At 37.3% G+C, this 18,844-nt stretch overlaps 1 protein-coding gene across 12 annotated transcripts in view; it reads left to right on the top strand.

Annotated features, from left to right (window-relative positions):
* The window catches only part of BLTP1 (bridge-like lipid transfer protein family member 1), a 216,124-nt gene that overhangs the window by 18,907 nt on the left and 178,373 nt on the right, over positions 1-18,844 (top strand). For all 12 annotated transcript variants that reach the window (XM_075200283.1, XM_075200257.1, XM_075200247.1 and 9 more), the window contains exons 2-5: positions 3,856-3,976; positions 7,400-7,516; positions 11,631-11,709; positions 13,519-13,583. In XM_075200283.1, coding sequence (XP_075056384.1) covers positions 3,880-3,976; positions 7,400-7,516; positions 11,631-11,709; positions 13,519-13,583 — 358 coding nt within the window. In that variant the 5' untranslated portion in view covers positions 3,856-3,879. The remainder of the gene's footprint in view (positions 1-3,855; positions 3,977-7,399; positions 7,517-11,630; positions 11,710-13,518; positions 13,584-18,844) is intronic.

Here is an 18,844-nt window from a genome sequence, read left to right as displayed (position 1 = left end):
CAGAAGAAACCATATTAATTTGTGGTGAATGTGGTGTATGGACAAATGCAAATGGACTTTAAGCATATTTTTCATCCATGTATGTCCTGATACAGATTTATGTTCTCTCTGGCTGTCTGTAGGCAAGTATGTTATATCAACATTGTTTCAGTCATCATTGTCAGTCAATTTATTGTTTTTTCTTAGCAAATCCTTAATTTCTTGTTATGTAAATGCCTTTGCATCCCTGGGGGTAAATGTATCCAGGTGCGATTTAAAATCTGTGCAAATCGTGAGAGGTAACCAGCGATTTCAAGTGCAAAATCACCATATGTATTATCCAGCGATTTTGACTTTTAAATCCAATTTCTGGCTATTTCTGACCATTTCAAAACCCCTACCTCTCCCATGTTATAGTCAGTCACCAGAGATTAAGCACAAACTCGCTCAAGTTTGAATCCAAAATCACCAGATAAAACACGTTCTTGTTTTCTATAGGCAAGATTGGCAAACACATCACAGTTACACTGCAGGACAATGTTAATATAACAAAAAGTTTCAATAAACAATCTTTTTTTTTTTTTTTTGTAGAGGGGCAAAAATGATTAAGAATTTTCTTATGGGGACAATTTATTTTAAGAATTAATTAGTGGCCCAAATGTAATTATAGATTAAATATAAGTGGTTTGTTTTTTTTTTGCTTTTTATTTATTACAGTTGCTTACTATTTCATCAGCAGTGGAGCTATAGTTATATTTTTATGATATGGCAACACTTAAAATTTCCTGAAGAGGACACAATTAAAAGTGCAGACTTGTGTCATTACAAGTATCAGCATGCACATAAGCACAGGTAGTGTCACAAGTCTGTACTTTAAGTGGTGACCCATCCGGAAATTTTAATCATACTACAGTATGTTCAGATATGCATGTGGTCTTGTGTATTCTACATTGGCTGCACTTGAGTCTCATACTGCGCTCCACGATGCCCCCATATCTCTTGTCTTTCTATGGCGAAATGGGTGTCTGGCACATAACTGATAACAAGAAGAAAAAGTGCAACAAAAAGTGAACGTAAAAACATATTTTGTTGTCTGAAGCATGTGTTTCACCAGTAGAGTTGCTGGCAGTCTCTGATTTAACTGGGGCAACTTGACCCCAGTGCTGTGAGGCAGAAGTGCTAGCAAATAAACCACTATGCAGGATGGACACGGATCAGTTCTCTTCTGAACAGATCTGCTCCCAAAATACAAAAGTTTAAAAACTGTAAAAACCCCTCCCCCAGAAAACTAAAATGTAAGAGAAAAAGCAAAAAAACTTTTAACAATTCATCCCAACCTCTCTTTAAACTTCTTATTCATAGTTTACGGAAATGGTCACTCATTTTCTGTGACACTGAAGTATGTGACATGTATGAAACAGGGAAGATGTGATCCCAAATCTATTACAGATGCGCCATCACCTCAGTTTTTATCCACTGCCTCTTGGACCTTCACCCAGTTAGTTTCTATTTGTGCACACAAATGGTTTGCAATATACCTTCAAGGAGGAAAAAAAGTCTTAAACTAAGATTTATAGATATATATTTTTGTTTCTGGGGCCTATAACTGTGTAAGAACATGTATGCACTACATGTACAGTATTGTTATCCCTGTAGTTGGACAAACAGGCTGTTTACATTTCTAGGTATGTAGTTGTTAGAAAATAGCATTTAGAAGAAATATTAGAATTTTATCTTGGTTGCATGTTAGAAAAAATGACTACAAATTACACTACCTATCAAGAAAATGCAATATTAATTTGGAGAGACTAAAAAGACAGAAAAGGATTCCTAATGAAACTAATCTAAAACATAGGGATTGGAACTGGACTCGACAGGGTAAAAAACCTCACCAAACATCCAACCATTAATGCGGTGGTTCCCAAAGTGTGCGCAGTGGCTCCCAGGGGTGCCGCGGGCCAGCCATAAAAAAAAAAGAAGGAACACAGAAACGTACCAATCCGCGCGGCGCCGGGACCCAGCAGCCTCCTCTCTCCCGCAGCTGTCACTGAATATCGACGTCAGTGACAGCTGCGGGAGAGAGGAGGCTGTTGGGTCCCGACGCCGCGCTTATTGGCAAGTTTATGTGTTCTTTCTTTTTTCTATGGCTGCCGCCTGGCGCGGGGCAGAGTGAGAGGGATCGTGGCAGAGGAGGAAGACAGATTGCAGAGGAGGAAGACAGATTGCAGAGGAGGGGGACAGATTGCAGAGGAGGAGGAGGGTGGAGGAGGGTGACGGGGGAGCGGGACGGAGGACAGAGGAGGGGGACAGAGGGCAGAGGAGGGGACAGCGTGACGGAGGACAGAGGGCAGAGGAGGGGACAGCGTGACTGAGGGCAGAGGGAGCAGTGTGCCTGGTTGCAGAGGGGGCAGTGTGCCTGGTTGCAGAGGGGCATTTTTGCACACAGCTAAATAAGTATTTCTGTCGTGACCTAAATACTTATTACAATTTTTTGACCCAACTACTTCTAAAACAGTAGTGCTCAGTAATTATTTTGTAGGGGTGCCTTGAAAAAAATAAGGGTGCCGCAAACTGCAAAAGTTTGGGAACCACTGCATTAATGGTTAATGACACAGTTCAGAAATGTGGTGCTGTGCTTCTTTATTTGAAAGATTGTTGTTTTTTTTCCCAGTCTTACTCGCCTATATGGTAAATACAGCCTTTCTTTCATCACTTCACATTCATGATCTGGATGATATGTATAGTATAACTTGAGAACCATACAGGTGTTCTAGACAGTAAGTCTTTTGAAGCGCACATACATTTTAGAAATACCTTGTCACAGGCTGGATCTTGTTCATAATGTATTATACTTATAACAGCATCTGTGGAGCACCTCAGGCATACTAATGGCCACGGAAATGCCGTCTGTTTCTGTTCACCATTTAATCTCGCCTACATTCCTCTTAATATTTCCAACCAGATGACACCTGTTTAAAATGGCGAAAGCTGTAAAGTGCGTTTTCAGGTCCTCGCATTAAGTAGATAGATAGAAGCCTGCAATCTTATTTTAAAACCGTATGTAACAGCCTCTACTTATACTTGTGAAGTATATAAAGTAGCAGTATATACCAAATTGCATTAGCTTTTGAATGGGAACGATCTGGATGACTGTCAAAGTGATCAGTACAACTAGTTATCCTCCTAACTTCCACCGATGGATTATATTGTAATAGGCACACAATTCAAAACTGTTTGTCATTGCACATATGCTGTTAAAGGGGCATCTTATTGATTTGTTCAAGCCAACAATGTGGGTACCTTTTCACAGAAAAAATATGCATTGGGCACCTTCTGGTAGTTATAATCCACAATTGAGTTTACTTTGTAAACCATAAGATAGTTATGGATCGATATCCTTAAAATTTACATTAGGGTACAGTTCTGCATTTTTAAAAGTTTCCAGCGGGGAAATATTCACTGGATCAAAAATACCTAAAGTTGCTGCATATTACGGTATTGGGTTATTTTCTATTTGAACACTTGTTTCAGGAATCAGGAAACACATCTAAGTCATGAGCTGCAATCTGTGCTTGGTCAGCTGTTTTCAGGTCCTTGTAGAAAACCCCTTTTATTGGCTGATTCTGAATAAACAAATGATAGATATATGTAGCTGAGAAAATGGACTTTCCAGTGTGCGGTTATCATAGCAACTCTTTTATATTGTGTTATTAAACAACAAATACAAGGATTATATTGAACTATATTTACACACTTTTATATCATTACTATTTTGCTGCACCCTTTAAACAGTAACCTATCATTAAAAGAAACATACATAAAATGCTGCATACTGACTTCAGCCAAAAGCATGTGAATATTTTTATCTTGTTTCAGGCAGTGAGTTAAAGACTGCTCGCAATGGAACATAAGAATAATGAGAGCTTTGTCCCATCGATTACTGAGCTTGAAGGATATCTCACTGAACATAACTCCAATGTTGTATGGCTACTTGTTGGTAAGTTCCAATCTCTAAAGTTGATTTTTCTTCTCTGTTCACAAATTACATGGTGAACATTTTATTCCTTATTAAAGGAATCTCAAAATTAAAGTGTTCATTTTGCAAATCGTCTTTGATGAAACCCTTTGGAACAACACATATTTATCCATAAGGCTGTGTTCATTTGTATGCATTTAATGTTCGTTCTCATGGCTTATTAAACATGCTTTGATGCTGATAGTTCATAAAATTAAGCACATGACCCACACCCAATTGGTGTCAGTTTTAGAATTAGCTTTCAGAAGCATTAAATGCTTAGTAAAATACAGTATAGTTCTCTAGCAGCACTCCTTAAGTATACCATACTCTCTGCTGCAGAGAAGTTTTGAAAACATGCTTCTTATGCTCTGTTACAATGAGGAGAAATTGCCTATTTTTTGTCTATTTTTTTTTAAATGCATTGGTTTTCCAAATGCCTTTGTGTATGAGCTCTAAAAGTGCCTTTTATTAAGAGTGTTTATTAAAAAAAGCTTGTATACCAATGTCTGGCTACTTATACTTTCAGTGCAGCAGGAGGTTTAGTTATGTATTTGTAGATTATTTATGTGCACCACTGTTAATCTGTGGCCATTGATTACATTGCCTAGGAAGAGACAACCTCTATTTGTCGGTACGTCTAATCGAACTGGTGATATTGAGTTCACAGATATTATTTGTTAAGCACTTCTTAAAAGTAGACTTAATTTGATGTTGTCACCATACAGCCTAAACCGTCCACAACTTCAACCATGTTACTATAAAATAAACATACAAAGAAACATCTCATACATTTTCTTTGTGAACTTAACTTTCTTCTGACATTTGCATCAATTAAACTTCTCTTGAGCTGGATGGACATGAGGCTTGGGGTCATGTGTGGTTGGTATGGAGAGCAGGAAAATAGCATTACTGTCATGTCTAAATATTAAGTAGTTTCTGGGAATACTTGTTAACTTTCTGTTTTTCATGCTTATTGATTTTCTTCTAAAGGTGTGTTGTGTTTCTTTAGTCTTCGTGACACTAATTGTTTTTAGAATCACATTCTTTGTATCCAGTTTTATCACATTGTGTTAGAATAAAGCTGTGCAATATTTATAGTGAAGATGATTACCGGTTTATGCCAGAAGCTGTCATTCTGGCAAGATGTCTCAAGTAGACAACTGTTCCGTGGTGGACATTCACCTTTGGGCTGTGTGTACCCTTTAGATCAGTCATCTTTATTTTATTGTAGCTTTTACTGTTTGGTTGCAAGTTTTGAAAACATAAAAAGCATCTTAAAGGGGAATCATAATTATTTATAAAAGTGTAGCACCTGCTTTTGTTACAATTAAGCACTGATACAAATTGTCTTGTGCTATTTGTGAAATAAATATTTCTAGCGGAAGCTTGACTAATTTATTGCATATTATTTTATCGTGTCGTGCAACACTTTTCTTCCAGCAGCTTCTTTTATGTGGGACATAACTGAGGCAGTCCAAAGACCTATTTATGTGAGGTGCCAGAAAAGATACCAATCTTGTAGCAGTTTAAGGATCTCGCATGGCTTTGCAGGCAGCATTCATTTGGTGCTTACACTGCCTGTTGTGTGCAGGCAGATTGAGTTCCTATGACTAAAATGCATGAATGGTTTGTGTACCTGTGTCATTCTTTAGACAATGGTGACGCATATTTATTACATTTTGCACCACACTTTTAACAACGTAATTTAATAAGACTGTGTAATGAGCATCCGTGTGTTGGTGAATTGCAAAGAGTCCTTAAATGTCTACATATAGTTAATGTATTTATTTTGTAAAAATGTTGGAAATAACAATGTAATGATCATTATTGCAATTCGAAAAGAAAGACCAGAAATGTCTCATGGAAAGCAACAACTTAAAGTAGCTTATTATTCGCTAACATAGTGTAAGTGATAAGGATATTTCATTAACGTATGCTGCTCCTAAACCTGTTATTGCTGAATTGCTCTAGCTGCTAAGAGCAAACATGACTGTGTTTGCATTTAGCGAGTGTTGGACAAACAACATCTTAAGGTAGTTTCTTGACAGATGTGTGGAGTTGCCAACTGTCCCTAATTTATAGGCACCGTCTCATGTACTAAAGATTTCTCCCTGGATTGTTTTTGAATCTGGAAATGTACAGCCCTGAGAAGTATGCTGCCACTTTTATAAATAAAAGATGATAATGTCCCTATTGTTGAGCGTTGGAAAAACTATACAGAACAGTTCATCTTTTCTGTATAATAATTTTCTTCCCATCTTTCTTCTGGATTTATGACTTTAATATATATTGAAACTTAGTATTTAAAATCTAAAGAAAATATATTATAAACAAGGTCACTAAACATGTAAGAGTTCTCAAACACCAAGGCCCACCAACAGTGCTGAATGTGTTGTGCTTAGAGCAGGGGTCAGGGATCTTTTTTACCTTTTACCCCAAAATATATTTAGATACGCCGACATTACCCCCTTGATTTGAAAGGAAGGAAATCATATATTATTAATTATTGGAATTCCATACTTTTGTTCCCCCTTCTCTTACTTCCCTCACCTTATGTGCCTCCATAGTTTTGTTCCCCCCTCTCTTACTTCCCTCACCTTATGTGCCTCCATAGTTTTGTTCCCCCCTCTCTTACTTCCCTCACCCTATGTGCCTCCATAGTTTTGTTCCCCCCTCTCTTACTTCCCTCACCTTATGTGCCTCTGTTATTTTACTTTTCTATTGACTTTTTCTCTTCTTTTTTTCTTCTTCTCTGTTCTTCTTGTCTTGTTTTCTTCTGCCGCTGCTCCTCTCTGCTCCTCAGTGAAAATGACGTCGGGCCGGCCAACATTCAGTGGGAGAAAGGAGAAGAAGAGACTGCTGGGAGCCGCTGCGCGGTCATGTGATTAAAAAAAAATAAAAATCAGATGACCGCGCGGTGTGTCTCGGCAGCATTACCCCCAGGAAATTAGTTTTTACCCAATTTGGGGTAATTTACCCCGGTTCCCCGACCACTGGTTTAGAGTTAACTGCCCAGCAGCAAAGTGTCTCTGGAAATTAGCTCAAAACGTTGGCAAGTATAGTGTGTGCTTTATTCTAGTGTATTTTGTGCTGCTTCTTGTTCACTTATCTGTACAGTGATGTACAGTATGTCTATGTGATTTAGACGTGGCACATGCATATTTTGTCATGCTATTTCTATAAGAATTATAATACTGATGGTGACCTTGCTTTCTGATATTCTGAAAGAAATGTGACTGGTTTTGTTTATGTACTATTTATGTGACTGGTTAGGTTGCTGAGCTGTAAATGCCCAAATTTGCAATTAAAAACTTTTCCACAATCTTGCAGTGAGTGAATAATTAAATTCTGTTATATATTTCTTTCAATGTGATTGGATTAAAATAATGTCTTTCATTGCAGCTACCATCTTGTCCTGCGGATGGATTATTTATCTTACTTATTACAATTCCAGGAATGTAGGACTTATTTTAACATTGGTGATAAACAGATTGTACAAACATGGATACATACACATTGGTAAGTACTCCTGTAGAAATAATTAGATATAATCTTATATCTATCACTTTTTTCTATGAGATTTGTATATTTCAGACAAGAAGGAATCCTATGTCATTTCTTATATTGCAGGACTTGTGTAGTGATATTTTGACACAAACCGCATACGAATCCTTGTACTCTATTTGAAATTCTCCTATTGCTTACCAAGAATCAAGGATGAATTCAGGTGTTTAATGACTTGTAACTTTCCTAAATATATCTACACCTGAAATAATCTTTGTTTCATGGTATGTAAAATGTTTATACATCAGACTTTTCTGCATTGCAAGATACAGCAGGAAGCTACTGAGGATGAAGTAAATCTGCTCAGTTCTGTGAGCTTTTACATTACACTATTGGTTTCAGTCTACTTACATGTTTGATTAGTGATGTTTCAAATCTTAAGCAGAGTACATCTTTGTAGCATGATACTTTACTATAATACTAAAAGTTTCTTAAATTTGTGGTTTTAAAGAGAACTTTTTTTTTAATCCCCAACATAACATTGGGTGTGAAATTGCATAGTTCCATTACATCTTATTCCTTTATGCTTAAATGCCAATTTATATCCTGTATCAACTTAGAACTTCACCTGTTTGAATCAGGCAAGTGGTAGTGACATTCCGAAGTAGTGGGATTTAAGGTTTGGGTGACATTATTCAAGTCTAAGCATTACTGTATATTTTAACATTTAGACGAGCGGCTCTTATCACTCGGTGCGAATTCCATCTTGGCTGGATTGCAGTAGCAGTCAGGTTGTTTATACTTGGGACGAGGTACAACCTACACTAATTCTTTTACTTTTACTTTTTCAGCACATCGAATAAATGGACCAGCACATATAGAACAACATAAACTCAATAAATCAATAGAATAGTGGTGGGCAACCTGCTAGGTTGTGGGACCCTCACGTGCGGGCAGAGACTCCACCAAAGGGCCACACATTACATTTTTTTTTAATATTTAACTTAATATAAATGAAGATGAACAACAAAAATATATTTTATTAATATCTTGCACAGTTGCTTATGGATCTCTGTTGGGGTGCAGTAGAGCTGTAATCCAGTTAGGAAGTCAGTAGCACTGAAGATCTTCATTAGCACACATGTGACCCACCAGACAAAATCAGCAGCACCCAGTATTCCAGTAGTAGTAGTGCTTGTCCATTATTATGCAGTGCAAAAGTCATAAAGCCTTGTAATATGCCAATAGCAATGTCCATTAGTAAACCACCATTAGACGTGTTATTCAGTGATATGCCAGCAGTGACTGCAGTCCCCAGTATTAAACCACTAGTAGTAGTAATGCCCAGCAACATTCCACCAGTACTAATATATCAGCAGCAACATTAATTCCACTAATAATCCAACAGAAGTTGTATTTCCCTATGACATATCTACATGGCATATTTTTAAATAGGGCACATTACTGTGCATTAATACTGCCAGTGATGTTCATGCCTAATAATTTTCCGTCAGTAACAATATTGCCACCATAAGTTTGTGCCCAGTAATGTGCCTACAGTATGTCCAATAATAATCTACAAGTAATAGTAGTAATACTTACCATATCAGCTGTAGTGCCTGGTAATATGTGCTGCAGAAATATTAATGCCCACTAATAGACTATCAATACCTCTCCAGACCTAGACACATGTGTTGACATGTAGCATTGTAGCCCTAGCACTCTGTAACTAGTCACTGCCAGCAGCCAATTGGAAGCCAGTGGTGCATATCCAATGCCATGACATGTGAAGAGAGTGTATTGGTGTTTGGGCAATACTACTACATTCTTTAGGTGATAAGAGTACAAAAAGAGGAAAATATATAAAAAATTATTTATATATATAATATAATATATATATGAGAGAGAGAGAAATAGATATATATCTCCATGGATGTTCAGCGTATATGAACAAACCAGCACAGTCTTGGAAGAACATATCAAAACATTTAATGAAGTATAAAATACATTACAGAGTAATACCCAATGATCCTTTCAGTGTTCCACACTTTCTTCACTATATAGACAAAAGTATTTGGCCACACCTGTTAATTATTGAATTGGGGTGTTTCAATCAGACCCGTTGCCAGAGGTGAATAAAATCAAGCACCTAGCTATGCAGTCTCCATTTGCAAACATCTGTGATAGAAATTGGGTCATTCTGAAGAGCTCAGTTACTTCAAGCGTGGTACTGTGATAGGATGCCACCTTTGCAATTAGATGGTTTGTGAAATTTCATCCCTGCTGGATACTCCATGGTCAACTGTAAGTGGTATTAGAAAGTGGAAGCATTTAGGAATTACAGCAACTGAGCCATGAAGCTTACGACCACGTAAAATCACAGAGCGGGGTCAGCGACTGCTAAGGTGCATGGTGCGTAGAAAGTCGCCAACGCACTGCTGATTTCATAGCTGAAGAGTACCCAACTTCCACTGGCATTAATGTAAGCACAAAATCTATGCGGTGGGAATGGAATGGATTTCCATGGCCGAGCAGCTGCATATGCAAGTCTCACATCACCAAGACCAATGCCAATTGTCGGATGGAGTGGTATAAAGCACACTAACACCAGACTGTGGATCAGTGGAAACATGTTCTGTGGAGTGAATCATGCTTTGGCAGTCAGATGGGCAAATTGGGGTTTGGCGGATGCCAGGAGAACATTACCTACCTGGCAGCATTATTTCAACTGTGAAGTTTGGTGGAGGAGGGATAATGGTATGGGGCTGTTTTTCAGTGTTTGGGCTAGGCCCCTTATCTCCAGTGATGGGCAGTCTTAATACTTCAGCATACCAAGTCATTTTGAACAATAGCCAAGAGTATGTGGATACTCAAACATCACATCCATATGTGCTTGTTGAACATCTCATTCTGAACCATGGGCATTAATATGGAGTTGGTTCCCCCTTTGCTGTAATAGCCCCCACTCTTCTGGGAAGGCTTTCCACTAGATTTTGGAACAAGGCTGCAGGGATTTGCATCCATTCAGCCACCAAAGAAGTAGTGAGATTGCCATTGAATTTGGTCAATGAGGCCTGCCTCACAGTCGTTGTTCCAATTCATCTCAAAGGTATTTGATGGGGTTGAGGTCAGGGCTCTGTGCAGGCCAGTCAAGTTTTTCCATATCAAATTCGGGAAACCATTTTCAGATGAACCTGGCTTTGTGCTTCAAGGAGATATCATGCCGAAAAATGAAAGGTTATTCCGCAGTCTGTTGCCCCAAATTTGGAATTGTCTAGAATGTCATTGTATGCTCTATCATAGCCCCTTATTCCAGCTAAGGGAAATCTTAATGTTAAACAGCCCTAGACCATTATTCCAGTCCCACCAAACTTTATAGTTGGCAGTATGCATTCGGGTAGGAAGTGTTCTTTTTGGCCGTCTGCCAAAGCCAGACTCGTGTGTTGCGTGTCGGACAGCCAGATGGTGAAGCATGATTTGTCCCTCCAGAGAATTAGTTCCCGCTGCTACAGAGTCCGGTTTGTGCTTTACACCACACCGATCAATGTTTGATGGTAAATTGAGACTTGTGTGCATATGCTCAGCCACGGGAACCCAATCCATGTAGTTCCCGACAAACAGTTTTTGTGCTGATGTTGCATTTGAGGACAGGTAATTTTTACACACTTCAGCAGTTGACAGTTCTATTCTGTGAGCTTGTGCAGGCTGCCACTGAGCCAGTATGACCCATTGTACTGCTAATGTTTCACTATGGAGATTGCATGGCTGTATACTTGATTTTATGCACCTGTTAGCTATGGGTGTGGTTGAAATGGCCAAACACACTAATTGGTTAGCTGTGTCAACATACTTTGGCATGTAGTGTATTTGTTAACGCAACAATTTAACTCTTCACAAGAGATGTAATAAATAACAATTTTTTTACTCCATATTATAAGTGACCCAAACCACTGTCCTCCAGAATTGCAACATCCCTGCAGACATGAGTAATAATGAAAGATATATATATATATATATATAATTATATTATACAAAGCATAATGCATTTTGGTGCAACATGTTAATTGTACTGGTTTTCTCTTTTTATATGAATTCTTTTTAGACCAGCTTTTTTTTTTAATTTTAATAGGATCGTTTTCCTTCTCCGTCCTTTCTGGAAAGATCATGCTACGTGAAATCTACTATATTACAGAAGACATGTCAATTAGGTATGTTATGTTTTTTTGAGCTAGGACAAGTATTGTATTTTATTTATTTATTTTGCAAAACATGCTGCTGTTCGTTTTATAACGCTCAATCACTACTTGGATTGGAGGCTGCGGCGATAGGGGAGGGGTATTTATATCCTTTCATGGTGTGGTCCTTACAAGTGCAGTAATACTTTCTCTTTCAAATGCTTTAGATTGCATACACACTGGTCTTTGCAATGTGTTATTGATTAAAAACACATTAAATTTGCATTCATGCATGCATATAACATGCATTTTAAATGTGTGTACAAATGCGTTCAACCTGTGTCTTTTAAACACATCTGTGACAAAACAGGAAGTTTTCTCATATTGCATATGTAAACACTTCTTAACCTCATCTCCTTGCATTTACAATATACTCAAATTAATATGACTAAGTTTTGAACCGTGTTGTTGTGCACTGGATGCACTGAAATGGAATAAAAAGGTTTAGAAAAAAAATACTCTCAAGTGCAACCCAAGTTAAACGCGCATAATGCCAAAAATGTACAGCATCATATGGTGTAATGAATTTTATTTACATTTGTTTACACGCACTTAACATACATTAGAAAGTCCTATTAATGAGATCATTTTTAATTATGTATGTATGTATCCTTAGTAACACTGATCATATAGTGGCAGACCTGCTGATTCAAAACATGTAAAAGCAAATCACATGTAGGCTTTAGCTCAGGCACATAATTTCATAGGATATGAAAATCTGTAAGCAACAAAGTAATTTGTTGAAAGAGAATGATAATTGGGGGAAAGGTGGTGGGGTTTCAAATAGTACAAAATGAAATTATTGAATTGAAAAGCAGATAGCATTACAAGTTAGGTTCCTTCTAAAATGCATAACATCACTCCAGATCCTCACTTTCAAATTCAAACAGGTTACCATGTGCTGCTGCTATATGTAACCGTATCACGGGCAATTTCTTATTTTATTGTGGCGGATTTTAGCTCCAGGTATCTTAGTGCTGAAAACAGAGTACAGCAAGCAATCCTTGCTTTATACCAGGGACTGGTGTCTGTAGGTCTTGTTTGTAGCTAGGAGACAGAGGTAACACTTTGCCATACTGGCACACCATTGTTTGTTTTTTTCTTTTAGGCGTACTACTCTTATGTATTTGGCTAGAATTAATTAGTGACATTCTGTTTTACTTTCACCGTCCTGTTGTCTAAAAAGATTAGATTTTATCTTCTAAAAATCACCTGGTTTTACTATGTGTTTCTACCTGCAGATCTGAATTTGAATCATTATTTTTCTTTTTTTTTTTTTTTTTTTTACTTCTAATTAAAAAAAAGTTCCACAATTTATATATATTCATGGAATTCCTGCATTCCTTTGCAAATATCTTTCTGATACATTGTTTTACAGTACATTTAAATTAAAGCATTCTGTACATTTAAGCAAAGCTAATCTGTCTCAAATTAATGTTTGACTTTAGTCATTAAGCTGATAAAAGTGCATTTCTTTATTATGATTGAGAAATGTTTAACATTAATACTGCTTGATTAATGAGATCGAAGCCATGGTTACATAACAGCTTTGTGTATTGATTTTTATTTGGAACTTAGTCACCCAGGCCAGATGCCCAGTTCTGCTGCACTTAATCATATAATGATAAGATCATATAATCATATTGCTCTAGTGTTCTCTTACCTTGTGCTGAAGGTTCTAACATCTTGTCAGTACATGTTCTGAAACCATAGTTGTTGCTATTAAAGTGATAAAGTGACTGACACATTCATTTATAATATGTGTAATTTCCTATCTTCTAGAATACAAGATGGATTTATTATATTTCGTTGGTGGAAAATGTACAATCCAAAACAAAAACAACATGGTAAGTTTGATTAAATACACATTTTAACTGTTTATTAGCATGCAAGTTGTTGCTCCTTTTTAGTTTTAATATTCCATGTAGCTAGGAAATATGTATCCCGATCACACTAATGTATACATGAACATATCCCACTTTGTTCGGCAGATGTCTTTCCTTTATGGACTGTTTCTCTCAGACTTCTTTTATTTACTTGGTCCGAGTAGCCAGGTGGTCACTCTCAATGACGGTCAATCTCCTTCATCTGGATCATTGTACTTCTTACAGCTGACAATCTAACTGTAGACTATAATATTAAAAGTAGAATAGAAATAAAAAGAATAAATGCTGATTCCTGTATTTTTATAGGGCTAAACATTTTCTTAGAATCTAGGAGTCATTCTAAAAGTGTAGGAGCTAAGCAAATTTTAAAACCTTTTTATATGGTATCTACTAATAAATATGCAGACCTTACACATAGCCCCCCACCTTTATATACCAATCACCCCTCACCCCCAGACATTACACCCCCTTCAATTCACATTATAAGCCTTCTCTATCCACTCCTCTTACCCACTAAGCCCTCTCCTCGGCACCATCACTGCCCACTTCATCCTCAGTCCTCATTAACACAAATGACAAAGACTAGTGTTCGCCTTCAGACTTCAAATGTCACTGGCCATATTCCGGTTTGTGAATTCAGTTTTTTTGTTACCCAGACTGCATGCTGATTACTCTGACCCAAAGTTTCTGTTCACAAAACCTCCATCTTACTTCATATTCAGTGTGATGCAAAGTACCACATTGGAGTACAGACCTTCTTATAAGCCTCTTTTAACAACACAACGGTATATATCCTAGTGGACAGGTTTATTTTGAGGGTTTTTTTTTGTTTGTTTGTTTTTTGTTTTTTTTTTAACACTTCAGGTATATATAGCGTAGCAGGCATTAGCATATATTAATATCAAACAATGAATGTCTTTGTTTATGGCATAATCTGTTATGTCAGTATTTGTTATATCTATTCAGGTTAATACAAATGAAATCCTCAGGTACCCTGTAATAAATTATGTGTATATTTTTATTCTAATGCACTGTAGTTATTAAATAGCCTGATAATGTGTACACACTCTTTAAGTCAGAAAATCTTGATACATTAAAAACAAAAGAAAATGAAAAATAAGATGTAAGTTGGGTGGGTATTGTCAAAATTTCAGGAAAATTGTTGAGCTCTCAAGTGCTACATTACAGTCAGACTAAATCCTCAGTGTGATGTGTTTACTTTGCATAATTGTCCGTGATTTTAACCTCCATCATGGTCATGAGAAACATTTGGCAGAGAAAGGAGCAAAAGTGCTTAGAGCATAAACTTATTATTTATTGTTCAGGGTTTAGGAAGGAATTTATTCTTACACTGATAACAAAACACACTGTTCATGTACACATTCCACATAAGTGGCTCAGAATACGCTGACAGCTGCCACATACAGTTTCCAAGTACTATTTAATGTGTAATTATTATACTATGTTTCTTTATGGTGACAGATACATGTATTGAGTGTCACCCATATACACATACTAGTTCAGTATGGGCAGGCAGGGTGAATAAATGGTGCTGGGTACAAAATGTAGCTCACTTACACCTGTTGTAGTCTATCGTTCATGGAAGTAAGTGGAACATTGCCTATTGTACAGCTGTAGGTTTTGCTCAGATTTAAGTGCTTTTATTTAGATTTTCAACTGTTTGATAAAGGTGCTGTCTTACTTTGGACACCCTCTGCTATTTAGGAGCACAACCACCCACACCCTTTGGTTGTTGGAGGGTAGGTGGAGGCATGCTTATTCATATACAGTATGTATGATGGATTTCTCTTACTGGGATTTTTGAGTGCTTGCAATTTGTAAGTTATTAAATGAAGCTTTTGATGGAAATCATTCATCTGTCCACATAAGCAGTTTCATTTTTTAGTTATTTTTTATATTTATTGGGTAATGCCCATAGGCACAGCAGTATATCTGTGTGTTTTCCTTCATGTTGAAAGAAAGGCATTGGTCCAGGCCAGTCAGATTGGTGCTTGACACATTAGTGCTGTACTGATGAAACATAGGTTTGTGGAAACAACTCTTATGTGAGAGGGTGGATATTACTCCACTATTTTCTTTGACAATAAGTTAATTGTATGCTAGTTAGGACTGTGAGGTGTATAGTTGCTTGGGGTGAATTATTCTACAAATAATGCAACAGTAATAAGAAACTGTTTTATCACATTGTGTAGCACAAACATACAGTCATAATAGATTGTTGTTATTCTGACCCTCCAGTATTAACCTAAATGCATTTGCATACTTGCAGACAGATGGAATACATTCATATCTGCTAAACCTGTGAAAAGGCTTTTCACACAGGTTCTCTGTCATTCTTGGATTATTAGACAGAGAAATCCTAAACAAACTTCCACAAAGATTTGCATTTCTTTCCTTAACTTTTTGTTTTAAAGGAACAATATAACTACTGGTTGAGAAAATGTGTATTTTATGCTGATCCTTTAGATCTCTTGGATGTGACTTTCCTTCTGCTATTTTTAAACATTTTCATTCCTGGTTTAAGGCAGATCTAACCCTCTTGGCAGCTTTGCTCCAGAGATGATCACGTGTTGATGCGGATATGCAGAGAGGACTTGTATCCGGTTGATTGGTCAGATGTTAGTTTTCGGTGGAAAGTAGGCAAGGGGTATAAGTAATGTTTTATATAGAAGAACATTAATTTTAAACTATAGTCACTGTAGATATTAATGGTATAGTATGTTACTATGAAATTATTCACAACCCCTACTCAAGTTATGCTCTAGTGCTTCTTCCCCCCATCAGATTTGTTTGTCATGCCTTAAGTAATTTGTTTATTTATATACAACACAGATGGCTATAGCTCCTATCTCTGAGATAAACAATACCTTTTTTAAAATTGTATTTAGAGTTTGCTATATTTATATATTATACTAAATCCCACTTACAGGCATTATCATCGTCATTTATATAGTGTCAACATATTCCGTAGCGCTTTACAATTGGGGACAAACACAGTAAACTAATAAACAAACTGGGTAAAACAGACAAAGAGGTGAGAAGGTCCTGCTCGCAAGCTTACAATCTTTGGGACAATGGGAGTTTGATACATGAGATGAAGTCTACATTTTGCATTTTGGCCCAGCCAGACTGCAAAAGTAAAAGGGATCATTTAGCTTATGAGTCACGTCACACAACAATGTTGATCAGGGGGTAGTTGCCTTGTGTGAAATTGTGTAACAGGTGGTAATAGGGTAATGTAGTGAGGTTAAGAGGGTGGTTGAGGAATATTATAAGCTTGTCTGAAGAGGTGGGTTTTCAGAGAACGCTTGAAAGTTTATAGACCAGAGGAGAGTCTTATTGTGCGAGGGAGAGAATTCCATAGAGTGGGTGCAGCCCGAACAAAGTCCTGTAACCGTGAATGGGAGGATGTATTGAGGGTGGATGAGAGACGCAGATCTTGTGCAGAACGGAGTTGCCGAGTTGGGAGATATTTTGAGACGAGAGGAGATGTATGTTGGTGCAGCTTTGTTTATGGCCTTGTAGGTTAGTAAAAGTATTTTATATTGGATTCGGTAGAAAACAGGCAACCAGTGTAGAGACATATAGAGTGATTCAGCAGAGGAATAACGATTTGCAAGGAAAATCAATCTTCCCGCTGCATGCAAAATAGATTGTAGGGGTTTGAGTCTGTTTTGGGGAAGACCAGTAAGGAGGGAATTACAATAGTCCTTGCAGGAGATAAGTGCATGAATTAAGGTTTTTGCAGTGTCTTGTGTGAGATATGTGCAAATTCTGGAAATGTTTTTTAGATGTATGTAACATGATTTAGATATAGAGTCAATGTGGTAGAAAGTCCATTCTTCTCCTATGTTTTTTTTTTTTTTTAAAGAATTTGACATTTATTTGCTCTTACTCGTGACTCCACCCTGACATCTTAAAAGACAAAAAAAATATATATACAGATTAATCTCAACCCATAGGACTTGTCACTGTGATATAGACCTAGCCAAAGAAAAAACGTCTCATGCCATGAGCGAGGCCCGTTCTTTTGTTAATTTATGATCTCTTGACAAATAACTTGCTGGCAGCGCATGATAAACATTATTAGTGGTACAGTGAGTAGTTTAATCATGTGAAAATAAAAACGTGACACTGACACAACAGGTGAGATGGAAGCTGCATATCTTCTCTATTATGACTTTTATGGCTTTTACACCATATGCAATATAGAAATAAGCAGATGCAAGAGAACACACTTGTATATGTAACAGTACAGAAATTACTATTTGGCTCGAGGCATTTTGTTTTATTCTGTTAAATACTAAATATTGCAAGTTAAATGCAACCTGTCAGATTTGTCTTACATAATTTAGGATTACACTTTTAATGAGGCCTAATGGCTACCCAAGAGAATCAAATCTTAGAAAAAACCTCAATCATCTTCTTGTTAGTGATGGCTTGTAAAGGTCCCATGTGGGCTGTAGTCTGCTTTAATTTTCCATGTATAATTGATCAGAGTCTCTTGGAGCTGATACTACTAATTAATAGCCTGACTTTCTGTTCTTCTCGTCCATTAAATATTTTACTTTCCTATTGTACAGACATGTGTAATGTTTTACATAAATATAAATAGTGTCCCCATTTTATCTGCGTGTCTTAATCATTCCTTATAATAGTGTTTCTCCTCTGTTTATGGGACGTTCGACTAGGCTGAGGAAAGGAGACGGAAAGAATATTAATACCATGCGCAACAGGTCTAAATGCAAGCCATGCTGTATGTGGCTGGCTATGTGATGCTTATTACCTTTTCTCTAGCATTGCATGGTTTGCAGTCCCACTGAGTCTGCCCATTGCACGTTTTTAGCCAGGAAAGACACCCTTTTTGGCATGGTCTTGAACAGGGGTTGACTGACCAATTTTAGGGGGTGGTGATAGTCAGCTCAGCAGCCTGTTAGGAACATTTTAAAGGGAACTCAGCCCAAGGTAGCCCACTATGAGACTTCCTTGGGGGGGGAGTGGGTGTCTGTGTTTGTGTGTGGTGGGGGAGAGCAAATGGCCCGCTTAACCAGCACCTGGTCTTGAGTCACTGATTGGGATATGTTGGTTTATGTCTTAACACTATTATTGTCCGATTTGTTTTCTGCATCCCTTATAGGAAATTAACTATGACAGTGCAGTGTGATTATTTTTATTTAATAGTTGTGTTTTCTTTTCTTGGC

The sequence above is a fragment of the Mixophyes fleayi genome, chromosome 1, assembly GCF_038048845.1.
Source record: "Mixophyes fleayi isolate aMixFle1 chromosome 1, aMixFle1.hap1, whole genome shotgun sequence".
NCBI classification, from domain to species: Eukaryota; Metazoa; Chordata; class Amphibia; order Anura; family Limnodynastidae; genus Mixophyes; species Mixophyes fleayi.
Note: the sequence above shows the minus strand (reverse complement) of the source record. Positions and strands in the feature narration are given on the sequence as shown.